Below are 26,359 nucleotides of genomic sequence, written 5' to 3' on the forward strand. Positions count from 1 at the left end.
TTTGCTATATAAACTCACTGCATTCATGTTTGCCATGGCTCGATAAAGATCGTAAGGTCGAAACTTTGCCTGTGTTGCTGAATTAAATATAACTCACTGAACTACTGGAGTGCTGAGCGACTTTATTTGTAATATTTTGGGGTGCTGCTGGAGCCCAGTTCAAGCACCAGAAATATTGGAGTGCTGTTCTGCTATTTATACATTGGTACCAGTGTTGTTAAGACCTTCTCACAGACTTACCTAAACAGTGCCACTCTACAACAAGCAATAATGGCATGCTGGCAGTAAGAACCTTTCAAAATGCAAAAAGGCTGAAGACAACCCCACAGATGCTACAAAGCTCCAATACCCAAAGCACATACAAGGGTGGCTGTACTTACCCCCTTGGAGGATAAATCAAGATTACCCTACCATAGAAAAGCCAACCAAACCTACATCATACACAACCGCTTGAGAGAACCCAACAAGCTGAAACAAATCAGGAGCATATCCTAACATGATTAATGTCTCTTTATTTTGTACAACCACAAACAGGTTTTACTATTGGGCATCCCCCTTCTTTTTCACTGACCCTGCAACAATATTCTCTAGTACGGTCATTCCACAGCCTCTCCCATACAAGGGAGGGCTGGCATCTGTCCCTCACCCTACTCTATAACTAACATTTGCACAGGTACACATATTTACACACAATCTGAACTTACAAACTAACACACACATACACATGCATGCTAACATACATATATACTTACACACTTGCTGATACTCACTTATTCTTGAGGGAGACTTTGAACCTAAGACTTGATACTTCCTGTAGACCTACTAAAGTCCCTGTCAGAACTCTAAACGAAACGAAAAGACAACTGGCAGACTTGTACCTGGCAGACAAATGGCGGTACATGCACATGGAGATCAGAGATTATGCTTTTTTCTCCTATGTACATAACTCACATCCCAGTTAGACTATTTCTTCAAGCTATACAGCCAATAATGGAGAAAGTCAGATATGGGCCTATTACATTGACCCAACATGACTTTTTGATTCTACGGATTGACTCCTCAGTGTATGCTCCCACAATGTGCACCTGGCCAGTAAATGAGTCACTACTCCCAGACCCAGAGTCTGCTACTCTATAAGGCATATCTGGGGGGGGGGGGGGGCAGAGTGGCATATCAGTGAGGTATAAGCAGAGTGACTTATCAAGGAGGAAGAGTGGCATATAGGGGGGTATAAGGCATATCAGGGGCAGAGTGGAAGCCTGTGGGCAGATGTGCAAACAAAAGGAAGTAAAACCAAAAAATGCATTTTTCTCATAGTTTTTATTAAATATGAAAAAATAGTTTACATATTTACTAGTAAAACTTTTTCCCTATAGGGTAGTCTTATATTCATGCTCTCTCTTTTTTTCCTAAATTAATATTCAAATTTTGGGGGTCATCTTATAATCATGGTCATCTTATAATCGAGCAAATACGGTATACAATATTTTGCCATTGGTACCGGAGATGTGTATTCTGCAGACAGACACAATACAAGTAGGAGATTCACTGTGTGTGTGTGTGTGTGGAGGGTGGGGGTTCCAAATGTTCAAAGTCCATAAATTGTCAGTTGGAAGTAAGAGTCGACAACAGACCCCCATGTTGAGTATTTGATCTCTTAGAATGTTTGATCTCATGTAGGTTTTGGAGTTGAGTGATGATAACAGAGGATTGTCTAGTAAAGGAATTAGTGGAGAAGGATAGGGCGCCCATTGGTATCTTTTGTTCAATCGTCGCCCCATTTTTAAATTGTAGGAGTGATGGTGGGATGTAAGAATTATATTTGGTATGTTTCACTAGAAGGGAGCCAAAGGAGTGATTGTAGTTTATCCAATGTTTCTGCATCGAGTAAGAGATCCATTTGGCTACTCTTTGGAGATCAATTTGCTTTGTAATATCTGTTAGGGAGTGCAAGGCCTCCCCCATGTTTGGGGCAAAAAATAGTTCTGTATTGTAATTTGGTAGAGCTCCTGCACGGGATGCATTGAAAGAGGTATAAAATGCGTTATTCGGCCTAACCAGGTAATATCTGCCCCTTTTTGAATAGCCCAATCTGCCCTTATTTAATCAACAAGTTTAAAGAGAAGTTCCCTGTGAACAGTGAAGTAGTGTCTGGGTAAGCCAGATACCCAAATATTTTTTTTTCTGGTAACACCATCTGAAAAAATAAAGGAATTGGAGTTTCTCAGCCTCTGGGAGTGCGATATAAATGTTTATTATTTCAGATTTAGAAATGTTAATTTTTTATTTAAGCTATAGAGGGGTTCTAGAGTAAGTATAAACAGAAGTGGTGAGAGAGGGCATCCCTGCCTAGTGTCACTCGTAATTTGAATAAAGTACGTGTATTCAGCCTGCAAGGTGGAGGGACTCGGAGACCTGAGTTCTCCCGGGAGGGTCTGGAGAGACCTTCTTGGGAACCTGTTTGTTTTTTTAATGGGCACCTCTCCAGAGCGGTCACACTGCACCCTGGGGTGGGTTTTCGGTGTTGCTGTGGGTAAACGTGAGCACCGCTAAACTGTTAAAACCGCCATTGTCATGAAAAATTAAAAAAAACAGTTCTGCCCTTAAGGGGTTAATGTGGGAGATGAGGTTGTATCTGTAAGGCCAGTATTTTCACATGAAACTCTATGTTTAAAAAGGGAAATTGGCCAGCTGGTGCATTGGGCTGGATCTTTTCCAGGTTTAGGGATTACATCAATAGAGGCTTATAATATGTCAATGTAAACCGAATCGGGAGTCCTGGCAGAGACAGTGGTGTTAAAAGCTTGGATTAATTCTTCCAATGGTTATGGGTAATTCCAGGTTCTGTGTAACCGCAGGATCCAAGGAGGCTCTTCTGTGGGTAGTTAGATAAGCTTGCAGATCTCTGGCCTAATGTGTGGTGTTGCAGACTTCACCATCCTTCATCATTGTGGTTTCCAATGTCCCTGTTACTATGTAAAGTAATCTGGTGGTCTACTATGTAACTTTATAATTCTTCTAAAAGGATACAGCTATACGTTGGAATGTACACCAATAAAATTATTATTTAATTTAATTATTATTAAAAAACAGAAAAGCACCAAGATATTTTATTTCCATGGCTAGCCAAAGTATTATCCCATTTAAAGGGTTAACACCTAGATGCTCAAATGAGGATTATAATGACAATAATTACACCGACCACTAAGGAGGGAAAAGACACAGAACTACTGCAAAGCTACTGGCGAATTCCCTTATTAAGTATTGACATAAAAACCTGGCTAAAATACTAGCATTGAGACTCCAACCTTGCATACCCCTCCTAGTGCATGCTGACCAAGTTGGCTTCTCTTGGGGGAGGGAGGCAAAGGATAACATCGTTCAGGCACTGGAGGCCATGCAGGCAATACAATGGGAGGGCCACCACCTACTCCTACTGTCTACTGACATAGAGAGAGTGGCACGGTCTCTCCTGTGGGCAACCCTCTCTTGCCTGGGGTTGGCATAAATCTGATCTTACTACCTTAGCCTCCCCTATAAGCATAGTGCCATGTAACCCCTGGTTCCCTTCAGGCCTTGATGGCTCTTTTGATCGCATTTTCCACCTCTCTCTCTCTCTTTCGGTCTTTGTGAGATACCTGAAGTTGAATTTTTTTTTCTACTCCATCAATCAGAGACATAAATTAACAAGAGACCTCTCACCCTTTGAAAACCTTTGCTAAGATTTTGTTCCAGCCATGAGTATCTCCAACATTTATTATATGCTAAAATACCCACATATATCGTAAAGTTTGCTATGAAATGGGAAGAGACCCTTGCACCAACTGACCCAATAGCAATGGGACAAAATAATTTTGCTTACTCAGCAATGCTTCTTCTTTACACTAATACAGGAAAATGCATTCAAGCGTCTCACATTTTGGTATAAAACCCCTGTGCTACCTTCCATAATCAATCCGTAGCTGTAAGCGTGACCCAGTGGGGAACTTTTTTACATATTGTCATGCGCGCCGCAGCTCCTACCTCCGCTGCTGTCACGCGCACCGTGGCTCCGATCTCTGGCGATCGCGCCAGCTCGCGCGCCGCCGGCAACCCTGTCTCGGACTCCTCCTCCGCACGTCTACGTCGCGGCCCAGCCTCCGACACGGACACACGCCGGCATCACGACCCAGCTTTATTGCCCTCGGCCGCAAATGCGCATGGACACCCGCAACCCGGTGGCGACGTAACAACGGCCCGAGCCGCTCCCAATGGCACCCGATGCACACATCGGCGAGGCCCGTGACGTGAGTACCTGTTTCCTATAAATTCCTCAGTCTTGCTGTGTCCTTTGCCCGTTCTAAGCGTTATACTGCTTTTGGGTGTGCTGTTTTTGTGCTTTACTATAAATTTGATCTTGTGTACTGACCTTTGGCCTGTTTCTCGACTACGATTTTGCTCTGCCTGCCTACGACCCGGACCGTTTAACCGTTTTGCTCCTGTTCTGCTTGCCCTGAACTCGGATTTGTTTGACCTCGCTGCCCTCGACCACGGACTGTGTATTTGATCTGTCTCTTAGCGGAGCCTTTTGCGTCCTCCTGTTGGAGATAAGGTACCTGTCTGCTTAGTCGGATCCAACTCTTCTATCTATACCGTGACACATATATAATGGAGCTGCAGGTGAATCAAGCCATACTGGGAGCAAATAAGAGATGTCTTTGACAGATAACCCTCCCCAATTCAGTCCAGCAAACCTTTTACACCACACTAATAGACAGATCTCTTGCTGTAAGAAGTCAATAGTTAAACACTTACTGAATGGTGTCAAACTCATGATATCCTTTTGATAGAGATCTACTCCTCCCCCCAACACTAAAGGATATGGTCATTTAGGTGGAGGAGATCTGACCCTTTGAAGAGATCTCACAAAACTCTAAGGATCATATGGAGAAACACAGAGCCATATGATTCTATTGGCTTTAACTACTACAGAGTGGTGGTTTCTGCCATCTGCTCTACCCCAGAGGTTGGGCGCTCGGCTTGTATGAGATCTAGCTAAGTTGGTCCTCTCCCCAGGAGTTTCACAGATGAAGAAATAGAGAAACAGTAAAAGATACATATGTATTCATATATAGAATGTTTTTCTTTCCCCCTCCCCCTTCAACTTATTCTGCTCCTTGCTTACTTATCCTTCCCCCATACGGTAAAATGACAATAATTCGAGGTTTTAGGGTTGCAAAATATCCATAGTAAAGAAGAGGCTAACAACAGAGATCACAATTGACTGTTGCATGAGCAATTCACACAACTAACATCATAGTGATTTTAAATTTAACACAAGAACAGCAAATATATACAAATACACACAATTGGCCACACCTCTGTGTATTCCTTGTAGCCTTTTCCAGCCTCTGAAAGTGACTCCCGGGCTTCTTTGCTTCCAGGGGAGGCACTGTAAGCTTTTACCATGTTATGGGCTCCATCCCTCAGTCTGCGGTGAATACAGTATGATTCATACAACTCATCAATCTGAAAATGAGCAAATAATAAAGGTCAACTATGCAGTTATGTTTTGCCACTACAGTAAATAAGTTATTATGTTATACGTTTATCACTAACCTTGCTTGTGTGAAATTCTAGCCTGCAGATAAACCTCTCAACGGACTTCACTTGCTAGAAGAACATAGAAAAAATAGTGAGGAACAGAAGTAGAAAAATACTGTATTGGCCCGAATATAGGCCGCACTTTTTTTCCGGCCTATATTCGGGGTCTAGCGCCCGACAGCCGGGACATGCACTTCCGGGCGCCCGGCAGGCAGCAGGGTTAGCATACAGATCCCCTGCAGCGGTGCAGGGGACCCGTATCCTACTCTCTGATAGGCTCAGACAGACTCCCCTGCCAGCACTTCCCACACGGGGAGTGCCGGCACGGTAGATTGTCTAAGCGCATCGCGCAGACGTTCACCGGCTGCAGCGATGCGCGCGTAAACAACCTCCGCTGCCAGCACGTCTGCACGATGTGCTTTAACAATCTCCCTTGCCAGGAATTCCCACGAGGGGAGTCCTGGCAAGGGAGATTGTTAAAGCACATCGTGCAGACGTGCCGGCAGCGGAGGTTGTTTACGCGCATCGCCACAGTCGGTGAACGTCCGCACGATGCGTTTTACCTCTGCCCCCAAGACTTACCAGAGCTGAGTGCCGACACCGGAAGTTGTATACGCGTATTGTGTAGATGTCCCCCGCTGGCCCCGCAAGACACCCTGGGAGTCTGCTCTGGTGAGTCGGGGGGGGGGGGGTGCAGAGTGGCAGCATATCTCGGGGGGGGGGGACAGAGTGGCAGCATATCTCGAGGGGAGGACAGAGTGGCAGCATATCTCGGGGGGGACAGAGTGGCAGCATATCTCGGGGGTGGGGGGGGCAGAGTGGCATATCTATTACAAAACTTTTTCTTTAAAAATGCACCAAACTTTTAGGGGGCGGCCTATATTCGAGTGCGACCTATATCCGAGCCAATACGGTACGTACACATTAAACATATGTTAAAAGTGTTAAAACAGCATGTGTAAATTATGTTGTTCCCACATTGTGTTTTACTTCGTACTTTTGCTTTGAATCTATGTAAATGTAAACTTTACATCCTAATGAAGCCATGATGTATAATTAAATGCGCAGAAGTCAGGTCAGCTTTACAAAATATCCTACACAGGACAGATAAAAAATTGACAAACTACAGTGCTCAGTTTTATAATTGTATGTGTATGTGACAGGTGTATTCTTTTCTGCTTTAGATTAAATTGTTGCAAACTAAATTTACTAAATTCTTTGAGCATTCATTAGGAAATATTCTTACCTTATCCAGATCATACAGAAAGCCCTATAGCAAATAAAAAAATATAAGAGTAGTTATATTGTTTTAAGTATATAAATATATGTCATGCCATACTTCTCTAATAAAAAAATTAAATATCCAATAAAAGATAACTGATAATCTAAATATACATCATGAAAATCGTGAATAATCATGTAAACAGAAATATTTGATGGCAGATAAGAACCATTTGGCTCATCTAGTCTGCCCATTGTTCTTGATGTAAGAGGATTTGGTCAGGTCCTGTAGAGAGGATAGCTTTATGTATAACCCATGCCTGTTTAACACCTTAAGGACCAGGCTGTTTTTTTTTTCTATCTATAGTGAACATTTGGAAAAAACACTTTTTTTTTTTACTATTATTTGAAAAATATTTTACTCATCTATAAAAGCTAATGAGAACCGGTAAATATATTCTACGATTTGTCCGCAATTTAGAAATACCCAAAGTTTTCTTTGGAAGTTATAGAGCAATAAATACAAGTACTATTTTGCTATTTCAAAAAATGTTATCCAATCTGGCAATCCTGTCCCCATGCCCTATTTGGGAGATCTTTGAAGCTGGTCAGTGCAATTTACCCCCATCAAACCACATATGTTTTTAAATTAAACACCTCAAGGTATTTCAGATGCTGGTATTTTAACACTTTCCATGCACTAATCTTACTAGCTTTTTCTCAAACATTGTGTAAGTAATTTATTTTGATACAGAGCTAATTTTAGCACTTGCTCATAAAAAAGCTTTTATTTTTTGTCACACTCAATGTAATAGGAGACACAATATCAGGCAGGACCACAAGGATGATTCGGAAACAAGGTCAGGCCAAGGTCAGGGAGACAGAAGTCAGGAAGAACGAATAACTATCCAAGGTCAGGGTACCAGATGTCAAGATCAGCGAAATAACAAACCGGTATCAAACACAGAAGACTGTATAGAGAAATGCACACAGAGGATAGGCACTATAACATAGGCACAGCCCTCAATGGTTTCTGAGAGCTTAAAAAGGAACTGGAGTGTTTTTAGCACCATGTTTGAGCTGCAGGCATTTAGTCTAAACCTTATGCCCTGGTAAGCGAGTAGGAGAACATCTTTTATTGGCTTGTTGTTCCCGAGTTTGGGCAGCCCGTTCTAGGGTTGCTTGGACTGACATCCAAGTAGAGCGGATGGTAGTAAGCCTCTCATCCAGATCCGGAAGAAAGAGAGCGGGAAGAGGACCTAGAAAGGGTTGTGGGTGAAGACCATACAGGCAGTAGAAGGGTCACCTTCCTGTGGACTCCTGTAATGAGTTGCGAGCAAACTCTGCAAATGGCAAGAGGTGAACCCAGTCATCCTGATGATCATTAATGAAAAGTATTGCCCGAGGTGTTGATTAGCTCTTTCGGCTGCTCCATTGGTCTGAGGAAGGTAAACTGAAGAGAAGGCAAGAAATATTCCCAGAGTTTTAGTAAATTCTCACCAGAAGCGGCTCAGGACAAGGGAGAGGTTGGAGTAGACAGCTGTTCTGGAACCATGCAACACGCATACATCCAGGACTGTGCGTCAGCCTTTGTATTCTTAGATTCCGGATGGTAAGTCAACACGAACAGAAACCAGGATAAAAAACAAGCCCATCTAGCCTACCAAGGATTAAGGCATTTGGCTGACTCGATATATTGGAGATTCTTATGATCAGTCAGAATCAACGTAGGGACTGGATCGTTGATCACCTCATAAGCTTTCAAATCAGATGTCCGCCACCATATAGTATATGCTGGATGTTGATGCCCCAGGGAGGGGCCACATCCCCTGCAGTAAATTTTGCTGTTGGTGAATGCCTTGACATCAAGGCAACAGCAATACCAATCAAAAAAAGGGATCTTAGGTCACTTTCCAAGCTTTTTTAATGCCATTAGTTGTTAACTATTTTTCCATGCTGAATTGGCATGTCATTGGTCGTTAAGGGGTTAAAGCCCTCACTATATTAGCCTCTTCCACTTCTGCTAGGATACTGTTCCATTTATCAGCTACCCACTTGGTAAAGTATAACTTTCTTACTTTACATCTGAGTCTCTGACCCTCTAGTTTTAGACTACGACGTCTTGGAAGTCATATGGATGAATATGAGTTTGGCGGATGACAGGAAAATACTACCTACCGGAATGCATAGTGCTTTCTGCACAGTTTGATGGAAGAGGGATAAGGGTCTGCGGCTGCTTTTCGGTGTTTCGGCTAGGCCCCTTAGTTCTAGTAAAGAGTAATGTTAATTTTAATGCTATAGCATACACAGATATTTTAGACAATTGTATGCTTTCAACTTTGTGTTTGGGGAGGGCCCTTTCCTGTTCCAGCAAAACTCTGCCCTTCTGAACAAAACAAGGTCCATAGGTTTGATGAATTTGGTGTGGAGGAACTTGAGTGGCCTGCAGAGAGTCATTGGTCAAATTTATTTGTGTGAACCTGCTGTAGCTCTGAGACAGCATGTAAATTGGCACCTGTGTTAGGGTTCTAGGGTTAAGGTTCTAGGCAAAGTTTTATGAGCAGGAAATCACAGGGAAAAATGTACTTCCAGACGTCATAGGATATTACACATTTTTACAGAAGCCAAAATAAGAAGCAAAATACTGTCAGTATAATATTTACCAGTCTAGAATTTCTCTTTGAATCTCTGATTTGACCTGTCAGTTTATCCAATTCCATCTGGTGAACTTCTAGGTAGGCTCTATAAAGACAAAAAGTAAAGTCAGCAGCCACATTACTTTTTCGGTTATTGTGGATCAAAATTAATTTTTCTTTATTCTAAATCTTGACATTTGTTTTATATGACTGCTCTAAATGTCCTATTCAAGACCACGGCTATGGGGCCAGAGCATTGTTTGTGTTTTTGCTATATCTTTCTTTAATTATTTTCTTCTTTCCCCTTTAGTGTACCCACTATATATACACTCACTGGCCACTTTATTAGGTACACCTTGCTAGTACTGGGTTGGACCCCCTTTTGCCTTCAGAACTGCCTTCATTCTTCGTGGCATACTTACTTCAAGGTGCTGGATACATTCCTCAGAGATTTTGGTCCATATGGACATGATGACATCACGGAGTTGCTGCAGGTTTGTCAGCTGCACATCCATGATGTGAATTTCCCGTTCCACCGCATCACAAGGGTGCTCTATTGGATTAATATCTGGTGAATGTGTAGTATAGTGAACTGGAAACCAGTTTGAGATGATGTGATCTTTGTGCATTATCCTGCTGGAAGTAGCCATCAGAAGATGGGTACACTGTGGTCATAAAGCAATGGACATGGTCAGCAACAATACTCAGGTAGGCTGTAATGTTTAAGCAATGGTCAATTGGTACTAAGGGGCCCAAAGTGCTTCAAGAAAATGTCCCCCACGCCATTACACCACCACCAGCCTGAACCATTGATACAAGGCAGGATGGATCCATGCTTTCATGTTGTTTACGCCAAAGTCTGACCCTGCCATCTTAAAGAAGCAACTGGAATGGAGACTCATCAGACCAGGCAACATTCTTCCGGTCTTCCATTGTCCAATTTTGGTGAGCCTGTGCGAATTGTAGCCTCATTTCCCTGTTCTTAACTGACAGCAGTGGCACCCGGTGTGGTCTTTGAGTTACTGTTGCCTTTCTGCCCATTCTTCTCTGACTTCTGACATCCACAAGGCATTTTTGTCCACACAACTGCCGCTCCCTGGATACTCTCTCTTTTTCGGACATTCTCTGTCGCCTAGAGATGGTTGTGCGTGAAAATCCCAGTAGGTCAGCAGTTTCTGAAATACTCAGACCAGCCAGTCTGACACCAACAGCCATGCCACATTCAAAATCACTTTAATTTCCTTTCTTCTCCATTCTGATGCTCGGTTTGAACTTCAGTAAGTTGTCTTGACCATGTCTACATGCCTGAATGCATTGAGTTGATGCCATATGATTGGCTATTTGTGTTAACAAGCAATTGAACATGCATACCTAATAAAGTGGCCAGTGAGTGTATATGTATATAAAAAATATATAAATATATATATTGGTACAATGGGACAATAAGGCTTATATGAAGACATTCTTTTATGGGGGAGAGGTTAAAAAACACAATTATTAACAGTTTCACAGGCATATAGGTTTTCTAGTTTCTTTATTTTTTTTTACCCCTACATAACCCAAAACCTAACCTTATCTAACTAATTCCCCACTAACTAACCTGATGTACATAAAAAATTACATGACACACTGAGCAAGCAGGCACATTGATGGCCATGTAATCACGGCATCATGGTACCATTTCTTCATAAAGTACCTAGCATGTCATTGGCCACAATAGGTTAAAGACAATTTTCAACCTTCAGAGATTACTTGCATTATTTCATCAATAATTAATCATTTTAAATAAAAGACTTTATCACAAGAATGCAGAGATTGGTGGAACAATGTGTTCTATCTGCTAGAGCTAATTAGAAACCATAACCAACTCACGAATGGGCAAGTAATAACTTAATGAGGAATACCATGACATAGGTGTATTTACTACACCGAACTATAAAGGCTTTACTTAACTCCTTACTCCTTAGGAGGTACAATAATGTCCTGAAGGACTTTAGAACATAATATTATGTCATAAGGTCTTTGCACTAGCTACTAAATGTCCCAGTTGATACAGGGGTTAATCTCTCTATAATGAAAAATTAGTTCTCAGAATTGCTATCCAGACCCTGCTCAGATCCCCAATGCTGAGTGGTCACAGCTACTGTAATGAGTAATGCACAGTGGAGGTCAAAGTGACAAGAAGGAAAAGCAAAGTTTCATAAAAAAATTAAAAAAAGGTTTTAAATATAGTACAATACAGTACAGTTAAATTTACGGATCCCATGTCACCACGATATTTTAAAGCACATAGTTCGGTTACAAGAGATTGTTGAGTTCTTTGAAAACACCCAGTCAAAGTGTAAAAATAAAAATAATAAACTTATTTCATTTGTTTTCATTTTCGTACATTTATATGAATTAACACATTTAACAAAAATGTTTAAATTAAAATTCAGCCAGAATCCAAAAGTATGTGTCATCGTTAGTGTTATGGCACAACCATAAAGAGCACCTATCTCTAACAGTTGCTAGCCAACTGAAGGGTTCAATTGTAAATATTGTGCTAGAGGAAAATAAAATGAGAACTTACAAGGTTTTGCATGTTCTCACACATTTAGTAAACCAGGTGGTACAACACAAATGTCACTTTAAAATGTACACTAATTGCACTACAAATTACCACATCAATATTTTTTTATTTTTAAATCTGATGTTGCAGTTGAAAAGTCTTGGTTATCAGTGTGGTTTTGCGTTATCATTGCAATATGCAATGGAACCATTAAGGAACCTTTATGAAGCCGTGCAAAGCAATTGCTCTGCGTTCATTCTCTAATGATGTATGGTACTGACAGGTTCAATTGTGATGTTATCCTATTGATAAGACCACTTGTGGTGTCTCTAAACATCCACTCGAACATGAAAAACGAACATTTGCACAAAAATAATTTACCATGTGTGCCTGATGTTTAGGTAAACGCTGGATTTTTTTTCATACAAAAGAGATTTTTGTATGAAAAACACCTAGCTTTTACCTTACTATTCTGTCATTAAACAGAGGTCTATACAAGTCCCAGTTGATCCTAATCCTGTTCTTTGCTAAATATTTTCTACGGAGTCACCTTATATTAGAAAGCCTTAACAATATACAGGTTTCTTACCCCAGGCCCTTTTTTAGGGCATCATACACTTCATCCACTCTCTCAGGCTGAGGCACCTTCGGAAGAGGTGACTTGTGTGACACTGAAAACATCCTGCGTACTCTAGAACCAGCCTTTCGAGAAACCGTTGGGGTGTGGAAGGCTGCTAAATGTCTGTAAAGGAAAACAGAGTAAAGCCAGTTTAGCTCTAAAATGAATATACAGTTTAAGTGTCAGCTCAGCAATACATATGACAGCTTCCTTTAAAGTCTTGTGTGGTCCTTTAAGCGCTTAGAGTGCTCTGCAGAATTCCCTATATGCTAATTCCTCTTTCCTCATCCCCAGATACCGGGCTGTATGATGTAACATAGTAAAACACATTATAATTGAGGTTGGAAAAAAACACAAGTTCAACCGTGCTGCTGATCCAATGTATCTTTACTTCAAAACCTAATTTCTCACTGGATCAACAAGCTATAACTAATGACATCCTTATAGCCAATTTTATTCCTGAATATTCTGCAAAAAAACCATCTTGTCCACAGTTAGGTGAAAAAAAGAGAGAAATTCCATTTTACATGGATGGACAAAACGGACTTTTTCCCACAAATGTTCCAAAGGTATATGGAGAAAGAGAAGAAAGCACAGACATGTAGGTAAAGTTAACCCCTTCGCGACCTTTGCCGGTTCAGGACCGTCATGACATGAAGGTCGCTAAATGACCTTTGACGGTCCTGAACCGTCATAAAATAAAATAAGCTTAGAAAGTGATCAACGATCACTTTCTTCGCTTAAACGGCGTTACTGTAATGCCTCGATGTCGAGGCATTCAGTAACGCCGAGATCGGCATCGGGGGCCATGTCTGGCCCCTCCCCGGGGCGTCAACAGTCGCCATACATTGTATGGCGGCGGACGCCCGTTTTAAAAGCGTTTAGGAGGCGATCGACGATCGCCTCCTAAACTTAAATGGTGTCGCTGGAATGCCTCAATCAGGAGGCATCCAGCGACACCAAACACTTACCTCTGGGTGGGCTGTGACCGCTCCGGAGAGCGGTCACAGCCGCAGCTGCCGGTGATCTTCGCCATCAAGCAAGATGGCGGCGGTCCGGGAAAATAAACAATAAAGATGATAGAGTTAGCTAGACGGTCTCCAGACCCTCTAGAGAACTCTGGCTCCACTTGCAGGTTGAATACAGGTACTGCATTCAACCATGCAAGTCAATGGAGCCCAGCTTTCTAATCACTATGTGATTAGTAAAATATTAAAAAAAAAATAAAAAATGGAAAAAAAATAAAAAAAATGTGCTAACATTTAAAAATAATTATGCAGTGATGTCACTAGATGAACCATCCAGTACATTGCAAAATGTGTAAAAAAATATAAAAAAGTATTAAAAAGATAAAATAAAATAAAAAAATAAAGTTTATTATTTTGAGCAAGTGCTAAAATTTCTCAAAAATCTCAACAAAGAGTTAAAATAAAAGCACTTCAAATACCCAAGGGGTGTCTAATATATAAAAAAAATGGCTGATGGGGTAAATTGGAGTGGCCTAGCTCAAAGATAGGGCATAGGTACAGACTGACCAAAATGGAGAAAAAAAGCGCACTTCCCAAATGTGGCATTTTAAATCTGAAACAACCCGACAAACCCATGCATGTCGGGTATCACTGCACTCAGGAGATGTTCCTGAACACATATTGGGGGGTTGTTTGACAGTGACATATACCAGAACCTGTATATCTATAACTAAAGTACAATTTGTGTGAAAAAAAAATAAAAAAAAAATACTATTACAAAGTTTGACAAAGTGTAGTTCTATAATTGGTGCATGGAAAGGGTTAAAATAACAGCATTTGGAATACCCTGGGGTGTCTAGTTTTCAAAAATATATGGTTTAAATGGGTTAAATTGAGTTAACCGGCTTCAAAGATATTCCAAAGAGGAGATGGAGGCAGAATGACCAAATGACCACCTGGATTACGCATGCCCCAAAAGTAGCCTTTTACCAGCCAAACAATCTGACAAACCCATGCATGTGGGGTATCGCTGTACTCAGGAGATGTTCCTGAACACATATTGGGGGGTTGTTTGACAGTGACATATACCAGAACCTGTATATCTATAACTAAAGTACAATTTGTGTGAAAAAAAAATAAAAAAAAAATACTATTACAAAGTTTGACAAAGTGTAGTTCTATAATTGGTGCATGGAAAGGGTTAAAATAACAGCATTTGGAATACCCTGGGGTGTCTAGTTTTCAAAAATATATGGTTTAAATGGGTTAAATTGAGTTAACCGGCTTCAAAGATATTCCAAAGAGGAGATGGAGGCAGAATGACCAGATTTGTTAAAAAAGATTTGGAAATCATAAAACGCTGCTTGTACTTATTGCCCTATAACTTACAAAAAACAGCAAAAAAACATAAAAACATTGGGTATCTCTAAACTCAGGACAAGTAGTAGAATCTATTTAGCTAGTTTTTTTACTTGCTTTTTTAGGTGAGTAAAAGATTTTTCAAATAAAAGTCATAAAATGTGTTTTTTTTCAATTTTTCACCATGTTTTTTTTATTTTTTTTATAGTAAATAAGATGATACGATCAAAATAATGGTATCCGAAGAAAGCCCATCTTGTCCTGAAAAAAACAATATATAACTTATGTGGGTTCACTAAATGGGTGAGGAGAAAATTACAGCTGAACACAAGCACCACAAAAGTGTCAAAACAGCTGCGGTCCCACAGGGTACAAAACGAAAAATGAGCCTGGTCCTTAAGGGGTTAATACACGTGCTTTATTTACACACTTACATTTAAGTGAGGCATTGATACCAGCTCAAGTGCTTAATTGCATAAAACACCTTAAAACTGTGGCACTAGCCAGGGTTTCGTGGATCAACGCACACTACCTTCTGTTCATCTGGAGAAACCAGGACCCTGTATCTACAGACACTGCAGTTTACAATGATAAACAGTGACTGTGTTTTTCTGCACCCTACGCATTCATAAATTACATTTTTAGATTCTATCCTGACTGCAGGATAGTTCAAGTTTTACCCTTTGTTTGCTATAATGAATGTGCTGTGTATTTCTGTTCAGCTGTGTTTTGTTATGCTATTACCCTGCCTCCCTCACCTGAAGCCTAGACCACTCACACCTGACCTAATGAACATGCTTTATATCTCTGCCTCCCAGTAACAGAGTTATGAGTTCATTAAGTTCTTTGGAGCCACAGTTTATGCCAGACTCTGGATCTGTCTATTGGACCGACCGACCGACCGACCGACCGACCGACCGACCAACCGACCGACCGACCGACCGACCGACCGACCGACCAACCAACCTTCCTTCCTTTTGGATTTACCCTTTTGCCAGCCTGTTACCTGTTTGACTTGGCCTGCCTACTGGATATCCCCTTTTTGCTTGCTACCTGTCCCAGAACCTTTTGGATACTTATCTGGACTTTTCCACCTTCATGCTCCCCAGCAGTCTGTATGTATGATATGCCTCCTACTCTGCTGCTTACGGTTAGATGTTTGCTTTGCTTTGTGTAATATACCTAAAACCATTCCGCTTGTGTCATTTGTGAAGTTTGTTTCTATCACTGCGTTCTTACACTCCTGCGCTCTGGACTCCAACATCCAGTTAAGGGCTGCAATATGATGAGCCTGACATATCTAAAGACATTTTCATTCCTATTTCAAATGATTCTCCAGTGGCGAAACTGGAGAAAATGTTTGTACATCTAGGGGAAAAGTACAGGTATTGCAACGGTAATCTTTAAAGAAACCTTTTATTTTTTTCTGCTTAGATTTCTTCTTTAATGACACTGGGAGCTCAAATATGTATTTTTTTAAATTCTTCAGTTTTCTAAAAATTACCTGTAGTTTATTAGGAACTATATCTTTCAAAGAGTTGTATAATAGGCCAACCATTTTCTAAGATTTTTTTTTCACCCCAATAGTTTTGCACTATATTGAGTTGATTTTAAACAACTTTTGTCTACAACTAAGGTATTTCTGTTTATTTTTCCAATTTCATCATATTATATTATATATTTTATACAATTGTGCCTAATATTGTGTGAATTGACGCCTAGGTAAACCATTAAGCCACCAAGGGTGGTGACAGCTAGAATTGTCAATGTAGCTATTACCATCAGTAGCCTTAACATTTTTGCATAAATAGAATTAACTACTTCATGTGTGAAATCTAAAAAATAAATAGCCTATGTGTCTATAACCGGTATAAATACTAGATTATAATGATTATTGCTAATATAACTAGTGAATGCCTGTAATAAAACAAAATCCCCATCCCAAGTGATGTCTAGATATGTCATCCAGAGCACCAAGTTGGTGCCAAAGGGATTGTAACTCCAGATGTTACGTTCCCACTCATTAACATAAAAAATTAGGTAGCTTGGAGCAAACTTGGTTTCCATGGTCTTACTCTTTAATTGAAGGAAAAAAATCACCAAAGTAAAATAATGTGTGTTAAAATGAATTTAAAAGAACACAACTACAAATTTAAGCAACAGATTGATTGATAAAACAGCTTGAATTTTTTTTTTTTTTAGAAATGGCATTAATATCTCGGTTGTAAGAGTGGGATGGGAGGCTATAAAGGCATTTAAAGGCATTCAGCAACACAAAAAAGCCATGAGGCCCATTTGATCGCTCCTAGGACTGTTCTAAAAAAATTGAAAAGAAAGGGACTTTTTCTTGAAAAATATTTTACTCATCCTTAAAAGCTAATGCAAAAACCTGCTAAATAGATTCTACTTAGAAATACCCAATGTTTTTGCAAGTTATAGGGCAAGGAGCGTTTTGCAATTTCAAAACCGTTTTTTTTTTACAATTTACTCCATCAAACCATATATGCTCTGAAAAATACCCCTCGTCTTCTAATCGACGTCATCTTCTAATCAGACCTCATTCTGCTGGGGTCAGGCTGCTTACCGGGCTTTGGTCGCGAGCAGCATCTGTGCTACTAGCAGCAGGAGGACAGGAAGCTAGCAAAGTGCTCACATAACTCTACCTCCCCCTCCTTCCTCTGGGGGCGGAGCCAGAGAAGTTGCTCGCACAGCCGGGCCCCTGCAGAAGTCTGCGAGTGGGAGATCTGCAGTTCAGGTAAGGGGGTGGGGGAGGGTTTTTGAGCAAGTATGTGTGATTAATGGAATGAATGAGTATTTAAATGTTTGTGAATGAGTGTGTGTGATAGCATGGATGTGTAAGGGGGGTGGTGGGGGTAGCATGGCATAGGGAGGCTGTAATCACACTACTATCATCCCCAGGTTCCAGCATGTACTGGCTGCCTTGGCTTGATAGGAGTTTGATTGCTGTTAGCAGTTATATATATATATATATATAATATATATATACCTCCAGAAATGCCTTTTAACCCCCTATATGCCAGAGTGGCATATAGGGGTATAAGGCATATCATGGGGCAGAGGGGCATATAGGGGGTTAAAAGGCATATCATGGGGCACAGTGGCATATAGGAGGGTATAAGACATTTCTGGAGGCAGAGTGGCATATAGAGGGTTAAAAGGCACATCATGGGGCAGAGTATATACAAACTATATATTGTTTTTTTCAGCACACCCAGCAGATTCCAAATATACCATTTTTATATGTGTATGTCTCATTAGGTTTGCAAAATAAAGCCAAAAATTTGTAGTAAGTAACCGGTCTAAAATAAACAGAAATTGAGAACAGTAGACTGTGTTTTTCTAATATTTTATTGCTAAAAGTTACATTTACTAGACTATCACAAAAGACATCTTTAAATGTAATGCATGGCTGCCCTCAACTAAACAGCTCTAGCTGCCTGGGATGTTAAAATATGCCAACAAAACTATATATTTTTAGAAACTACACCCCCAGCCGCAGCAAATGAGGTCTTATTTGTATTTGTATCACAAATCTGACGCGCACAACAAATAATTGAATATCACACTTATAAAAATAATAAAATAAAAACATTTAAAGCGACAAGTTCATTTATGTCTTGCGCACTCCAGTCTTGTGCTACTAATACATGCAGCCCCTCATTTGATGCGTCAAGGGGTGTAGTTTCTGAAAACTAATTACTTCAACCCTAATTACTGACCATTCACACGCCTTTCATATCTCCATTCACTCGCAGAAGCACACACCATACTTTCCATACATTCACTTACAGACACACACACACACCATTCTTTCCCCTTACAATCCGAAAGGAATGATGGTAAAGGGAGAAAAAAAAAAATCACTTTTACAGCAAAAATAAGTTTTACAAGGAGTTCCAGGGATGAGATGGTTACTCACGTACCGCACAGGCTAAATGGCTGATTTTAATAATATTTACAGTTTATCAGGATTTCAAAAATTGCCTTCCTCTACCATTGGCTAAATTTAACCCCATGGTCAAAGGGATCATGGGGTTGAAATTTAGTATCGGCCATTTTTAAAAAGGGAATGTGACTTTTTATAGCTATATGATCACTGTGGTAACATTGGCTACCACAGTGATCATTTAGCTAGAATACTTAAACTTTTTTTTTTTTTTTTTTTAAGTTAAACTAGTTTATGTTTAGATAATTTAATTTGGGGGTCTCTAGGCAATTTTGATCTTTATTTATCTGCCTTTAGAGACCCCCAAATCATTGTTTTTACTTTTTTTGTACATTTTAATTTTTTTAACTTAAAATTTTTTATTCTTTTTTCACAAGCCTTATACCGTTGGAAAGGTGAGGCGATTACTTTTCCCCGGCTGTCAGAGATCAGAGTTCCCGGCACTGAATTTAAAAAGCTCCCAGTTTCACCTGAAAACAAATTTGTTGTCCGAAAATGAGTTTGCCAAAAATAAAACAATTTGTCCAAACCATTTTTGGTCCATTTGCACATGTCTACTGAACGGTGTTACAGGAAAAACACTAAGAATCAATCTCACATTGATGTAAAAAATTTGCCGGGCTTCTTCAATGGCACCCTCAATGTGAGTTCCTGGTGGCATTACAATAAATGTGAGGGGTGTCTTTGTTCTCAGTTTGTTGGCATTACACAATAGTTTTTAGCTGTTTCAATACAAGTTATATTTTAGTTTAGTGTGAAAGTACATTGTTTACAGTGTATAGGGATTCAATTAGTCTGCCAAACCTCTGAATACTTTCTCTAGTACCTGGCTTATCCTATATCTAGCTTAGCCTTATGTCTGTCCCATGCTTGCTTAAATGTCTTCACTATATTAACATCTACCATTTCTGCTGGAAGACTATTCCATGCATCCACTACCCTTTCCGTAAAGTAATATTTCCTGATGTTACCTTTTAAACCTTTTTAAGACGATGTCCTCTTGTTGTGGTAGTACCTTATTGGCCCGAATATAGGGGGCCCGAATATTCGGGGTCTAGCCTGCCAGGCAGGCAGCAGGGTTAGGATACAGATCCCCAGCAGCGGTGCAGGGGACCTGTATCCTACTCTCTGATACACTCAGACAGCCTCCCCTGCCGGCACGGGAGGTTGGTCAAGCGCATCGTGCAGACGTTCACCGGCTGCGGCAGTGCGCGCATAAACAATCTCCACTACCGGCACGTCTGCATGATGTGCTTTAACAATCTCCCTTGCCGGGAATTCCCACGAGGGGAGTCCCGGCAAGGGAGATTGTTAAAGCACATCGTGCAGACGTGCCGGCAGTGGAGGTTGTTTACGCGCATCGCCGCAGCCAGTGAACGTCCGCACGATGCATTTTACCTCTGCCCCAAGACTTACCAGAGCAGACTCCCGGGTGTCTTGCGGGGCCGGCGGGGGACATCTACACAATACGCGTATACAATTTCCGGAACTTGCTGCCGGCCCAAGACAAAATGCCGCCTGGGGCGAATTTTAAAATGCCGCCCCCCCCCTTATCTAACCTTCCTCTCCCTCCCTCCCTATTATCTACCCTTAACCCCCCCCTTGTACTTACCTTTCAGCAGTCCTGCGGCGAGTCTCCCTGTTTGGTCTCGGTGCCGACTTGTAATGCTGAGCGCCGGAAATGAGGTAATTTTCCGGCACTCAGCATTACAAGCCGGGACCGAGACGAACAGGGAGACTCGCCGCAGAGGAGAGACAGAGGGGCGCCGAGTGGGTACTGACAGCTTGGTAAGCGAAAACCACTCGGTGCCCCTTTCTCTCTCTTTCGCTTTAAAAAAAAAAAAAAAAAAGGGCTTGCCGCCCCTTCAAAGGTGCCGCCTGGAGCGGTTGCCCCATTCGGCTCCATTGTCGGGCCGGCCCTGATCCCAGTGCAAGGAAAATTAATGAATTCACAATTTTTATGCTGCTATTCAAAACTGTCCAATACTATTTTGCTGCTTTTGTGTTTTGAAAATAAACAAAGAATATCATGAGATGCAAAAGGTACATACCTTGTTCTCTCGCTTTTTGAGCTGACACCAGTGAATGACTGACTCCTAGAGATCATGCAAGAGTTGCTGTTTCTTTGAGGCCACATGGAGAGTGATACTGTAGAATGAGCCTTGGCAGAGATCCCTAAAAAATAGGAAATGTTACTGCCGTCAGTTGTATTAACATATATTTCCGCACCTACAATGTGGAATAGCAAACTATGCACATGTGAATAATTTTATAGCAAGACAGGAGGCTTCATATTTTGCATAACCTTCTTTACTGATTACCTCCAGCAGCAAAGGAGTTAACAACAAACAATAAAAAACAACCAATCAGAAACAAGTAAAGTCTATATCAATCTCAGCAAACTGCAGCTCCTCCTCTTTCTTTGCTGCTTGCCTCCAAAGGTGAGAACTTTCCATGTCTATATATTATTAATATATGACACATTGCGTATATTGTGCGTTTTTTATTTCATTTTTCCTTAATATACTATTGGCCTTCATTTCCATCTACCGTTTATTTCCTTTTTTTTCATTTGTTTAATTGTCATATCGTACCTACCTTACCCTTATCTGTCTCCTCCGTGGTCCCTGCGGCCCACGTGCTCTTCCTCTCTCCTCCCGCGGCGGCTCTTCCGCCCGGTGGTGAGTGTTTTCTTTTTCCCCTCCCGTGGGCAGTGTTCTGCCCTGGTAGGTCCCCTGTCTAGTGCAGTGCCGCGCGGCCTTTTTTAAGACCGCACCGGCACCGTTACCGTTACCGTTACTGTTACTGTTACTGTTACTGTTTCTTCCTCGACCCTCGCGCGGCCGTTTGTTCGGCCGCCCCGTGGTCGTGTTGTCCTCCGCGGCGTGGTGCCAGCTCCGGACCGCGGTCGGCGGTATCCCTCGTTGCCGCACATCGTGCGTTCGTTCCCGCCACCGCACCGCGTGTCTGGGCCTTATTTCTGCCGCTAGGGGCTTATCTGCCGCCTTGCGCTCCCGTTTCTTGGCCCTCGTCCCACGTGGTCTTTGCAGACCCTTTTTGGTGGGTCTGTTGCTTATATTTTGTTTTTTTCTTTTGTTCTTTGGCAGGTTTTGATTTTTCTTTAGGTTTCATTTTCTGCATTTTGTTCTACTCTACCCCTACATGCTTTGCATGGATATAGGTGACCCCTATACCCTGTATGTGTCCAGGCTTCGGCCCAGCTTGCGCCACACTGCCCCTGTCTATCTGCAGCCATTTATTCTAAAGCCCTTACCTGAATTGTTGCAGGGGTGAACCCCCCTCTTTTCCTTGTCTGCCACAAGCTTTTTTCTCCTGGGTGAACCCCACGCACGCTTCAGGGGTGAACCCCCAAGATTCATGCATTAACCATGTGTTCTGTTTGTGTTTTCTCCACCACAGAATCACATTAGATTACGTGCGTTATGTCTGAGGAATCCAACACACAGATTCCTGCCGCCTTTCAGGCCTGGCTCCACTCTGCTTTGGCCGAGGTTCAGTCTGCACGCCCGGATCACCCACTTGCCTCCCCCGCTCGGGGCGATGGTTTTGAGGCGGACGCCTCTCTCTCCCCGGCAGACCCAGAGGGCTCACGCAAAAGGGCCTGGAATGACGTTCCTCCAACTGCAGACAAGGGCAAAGCCCCATTAAAGAAGGTCAGGAGCGTGGCTCTTCCCTCCTTTCAGGAGCCCGATGCCTCGCCATTCCACGACCTGGCCGCGGAATATGAGACCCTCGATGAATACCATGCGGGTTCCTCGGGCCTCGCCTCCCCTCCTATTGCGGATCCAGCCAAGGTCCCCGTTCCGGAACGCGCCGGTCCCTCTACGGCCGTTCAGGATCAACCTTTCAACATCACGGATGAGGCTGGTCTGCCCCTGTTTGATCCTCGTTCGGCGGAGTGGACCCCTTCTTCGCACATCGCGGAGTTCCTCAAGTTTTGGCTCCGTCGCCCACTCAACAAAGAGGTTCGTCAGAGGCTCTGGTCTGAGTGCCCGCGCCCGACCATCCTGGCTAAGGTGTCTAACACACCTGAATTTGACCAGACCTTTGTGACCTTCCTGACCAGGAATGGCAAAGACCCCCGCAAGGGGATTGAATTGGGCCTGCGTACCGCGCAGGACAAACTACTGGATGTAGCTGGTCCGCTCACCCAGGTTTTTCAAATGGCCGATGAAGCTCTGACTGATGGTTCACCGCTCGACCCGGGCTTGGTCCGTGACTGGATCCAACGCGCTGTTTGCCTGTTGGGGAATGCCAATTGCGCCATCTCGACTGAACGACCCTTTTTAAGATGGATGCCAAGTTAGCGGAGCTGGCTCCCGACGCCAACGGCCTGTTGTTTGGTGAACGTTTCCTCAAGGACCTTAACCAACACGTCAACGCGTTTACTTCTCTCAACAAGGCGCAGGTGTCCATGCGGCGAGTGTTCCGGTCTGGGAATCGTTTTTCCCCCAAGGCTGGCCGGCAGAGGGGTCGTGCCGCCAGCAGAGCAGCCTCATTCGGCGCAAGACCCCGTTTCCAGACGGAGGCTTCCACCTCGTACCGCACGCAGTACCGCTACCCTGACACCCGTGGCGCCTACAGAGGACGAGGCTACACGTCCTTCCGCGGGAGATCATCAGCTGGTAAGCTTTGTTCCCTTCCTCCCTCATATACCTGTCGCGGGCCGTCTGGCTCACTTCTCTCATGTGTGGTCTTCCCTCACCTCGGACCCTTGGGTCCTTCAGACCGTGGGGGGGTTTCGTCTCGAGTTCCTTTCGACTCCTTTTCAGTCCTTCCCTCCACCTTTCCCCAGACTTTCTCGCGATGCGGCGGCGTTAGTGCACGCAGTGCTTGCTTCCCTGCGCGACAAGGGGGCAATAGAGCGGGTTGCGGGGCCCCCGTGCTTCCTCAGCAACATATTTCTTGTGCGCAAGAAGTCGGGCGAGTTCCGCCTTGTCATCAACCTGCGCTCCCTCAACTCGAACATTGTGTACAGGCATTTCAAGATGGAGGGCATCCATCTGTTGCGCGACATCCTCAGGGAAAACGATTGGTTTACCCGCCTCGACCTAAAGGATGCTTACCTTACAGTGCCCATTCATGCAGGCGACCGGAGATTCCTCCAGTTCCGTTGGTCGGGCCGGCTTTGGCAGTTCACGTGCCTCCTCTTCGGCCTGAGTTCCGCACCCTGGTGTTTTACCAAATTCCTCAAGCCGGTCATGGAGTCCCTCCGCGCCCGCGGCGTGCGCTCCATCATCTATCTCGACGACGTGCTCCTTATGGCGCGCGACGTGGATACTCTTCGGCGGGACACCTCCCTTACGGTACAGCTCCTTCAGGACCTGGGGTTTGTCATCAACCAGGCGAAGTCCGTCTTAGTCCCCACTCAGACCATTCAGTTCCTCGGCTTCACCGTGGACTCGGTGGCGGCGGTGCTCAGGCTCCCTCCTGCCAAGGTCATCTCCATCAAGAAGGAGATTCGGCGGTTTCTCAAGCGCCCCCTTGTGTCCCTCCGGGACCTGGCCAGGGTGATAGGTTTGCTTTCCGCGTCCATTCAGGCCATATTCCCGGGTCCGTTGCACTACAGGGCCCTTCAGCGTCTGAAGACGCGGCGCCTTCGGGAGTCCCTTTCCTACGACCGTGTGATTCCCCTGTCGGACGAGGCCCACTTGGAGCTTCGCTGGTGGTTGACTCACATGGACGCCTGGAACGGCCGGGCCATTTTCGGGTCGTCCCCAGACTTCGTCCTCGATTCCAACGCCAGCCTGGGTGGCTGGGGGGCGGCTTGCGGCGACTCTGCTACCGGGGGTCTCTGGACCCCCGAGGACCAAGACTTGCACATCAACTGCCTGGAGTTGCTGGCCGGGACTTTCGCGGTGCGCAGTTTCACTTAGAACGTTACCCACTGTTCCCTTGTCCTTCGCATGGACAACGTGTCCGCGGTGCGTTATATCAACCACCTCGGGGGTCCCAGGTCCAAGCTCCTTACGGAGCTTACCAAGGACCTTTACCAATACTGCCTGGACAACCACTTGTCCATAAGGGCGGAATACCTTCCCGGCAAGGACAACCAGGTGGCGGACTGGTTCTCCCGGCACTGGAGGGATGCGAGCGACTGGCGTCTCCTTCCCAGCGTGTTTCACTCCCTTCACCTCTCTCGCGGTCCTCTCCACTTGGACCTTTTTGCGACCCGGGCCAACCGGCAGACCGACGCTTTCTTCAGCTGGCTGCCGGATCCTCTCTCCCTGGCAGTGGACGCGTTTCTCCAGCCCTGGCCACCACAGGGAGCTTACGCTTTTCCCCCATTTGCCCTGATCCTTCGGACTCTCCACGCTCTCCGTCGGCAGGGGGTGACGATTGTGTTGGTGACTCCGCTTTGGAGGTCTCAGCCTTGGTTTCCCCTCTTGTTGGAGATGTCTTGCGAGGATCCTCTGATTCTTCCGTGCTCTTGGGATCTGCTCCTGGATCCCGTGGGGAACCCTCATCCCCTCGTCCTGCAGGACCGGTTGCTTCTCGTGGCCTGGACTGTTTCAGGGGTTCCTGGCAGGTGTCGGGCTTATCGTCTGCGGCTCGCGACCTACTCTGGGGATCCTGGGCTCCCGGCACCAGGAGGTCCTACCTCCGGGCTTGGGGCGTCTGGTGTCGCTGGTGTGTGGCACAGCACTTCGATCCCTTTACGGCACCTATAGTGGCGGTGTTAAATTTCTTTGCCCATCTGTTCTCTCAGGGCAAGTCTTATCGCACTATCAATTTATTTCGCTCGGCCATCTCGGCGGCTCATGTCCCGTTGCACGGTTTCGGGGTTGGCAAGGACCCGTCGGTTTATCGTCTCCTTCGCGGCATTCGCGTTGCGCGCCCTCCGTCTGCTCGGTACTCTACCTTTTGGGACGTCTCGCGGGTTCTCGACTTTCTGGAGGGTTGGCCGGATAACGACCGTCTGTCCTTCAGGCAACTCTCCGCTAAAACGGCGCTTCTCTTGTGTCTCGTGTCTTTCCGGCGGGTGTCGGACATCCGCGCTTTTGATGTTAATTCGTTTTCTTTTTCCCCGGTGGGCGTCCTGGTTTCGGTCCGGCACCGGACCAAGTCTCATTCCTTGTCGGTCTCGTACCCGTATTTTCCGTCTCTCTTCCGTTTCGTTCCTCCTCTGGCGGTCGGCTGTTTATCTCCTATGTTCGCCCTTTTAAGCCGGTTTCTTCTCCCACTCTCGCTCGGTGGATCCGGTGGATCCTTGGTCTCGCCGGTATCGACGGGACTTTTGGGGCGCATTCGGTCCGGGGCGCTGCAGCCTCGGCTGCTTTCTCTGCGGGCTCTTCCCTGTCGGATGTTTTGGCGGCGGCGGACTGGTCTCGGGAATCTACGTTCCGAGCCTTTTATTTTCGTCCCGACGCGCATGCTGCTTTTTCTCTTCTGTCGGGGCGTTAAAAATGCAAAATATGAAGCCTCCTGTCTTGC

General features: G+C 44.0%; 1 protein-coding gene across 1 annotated transcript in view; it reads right to left on the reverse strand.

Moving 5' to 3' along the window:
* The window catches only part of LOC149298595 (rho family-interacting cell polarization regulator 1-like), a 211,462-nt gene extending 189,623 nt beyond the window's left edge, over nt 1-21,839 (reverse strand). The window contains exons 1-7 of the mRNA XM_089487331.1: nt 21,693-21,839; nt 20,956-21,065; nt 12,581-12,733; nt 9,468-9,546; nt 6,830-6,853; nt 5,599-5,652; nt 5,359-5,508 (exon numbers count right to left, since the gene is read on the reverse strand). Coding sequence (XP_089343457.1) covers nt 5,359-5,508; nt 5,599-5,652; nt 6,830-6,853; nt 9,468-9,546; nt 12,581-12,733; nt 20,956-21,065; nt 21,693-21,839 — 717 coding nt within the window. The remainder of the gene's footprint in view (nt 1-5,358; nt 5,509-5,598; nt 5,653-6,829; nt 6,854-9,467; nt 9,547-12,580; nt 12,734-20,955; nt 21,066-21,692) is intronic.
* Between the last annotated feature and the right edge of the window lie 4,520 nt (nt 21,840-26,359).

The sequence above is a fragment of the Sceloporus occidentalis genome, unplaced genomic scaffold (assembly GCF_023333645.1).
Source record: "Sceloporus occidentalis isolate IW3139 unplaced genomic scaffold, rSceOcc1.0.p SCAF_32, whole genome shotgun sequence".
In the NCBI taxonomy this organism is placed as follows: domain Eukaryota; kingdom Metazoa; phylum Chordata; class Lepidosauria; order Squamata; family Phrynosomatidae; genus Sceloporus; species Sceloporus occidentalis.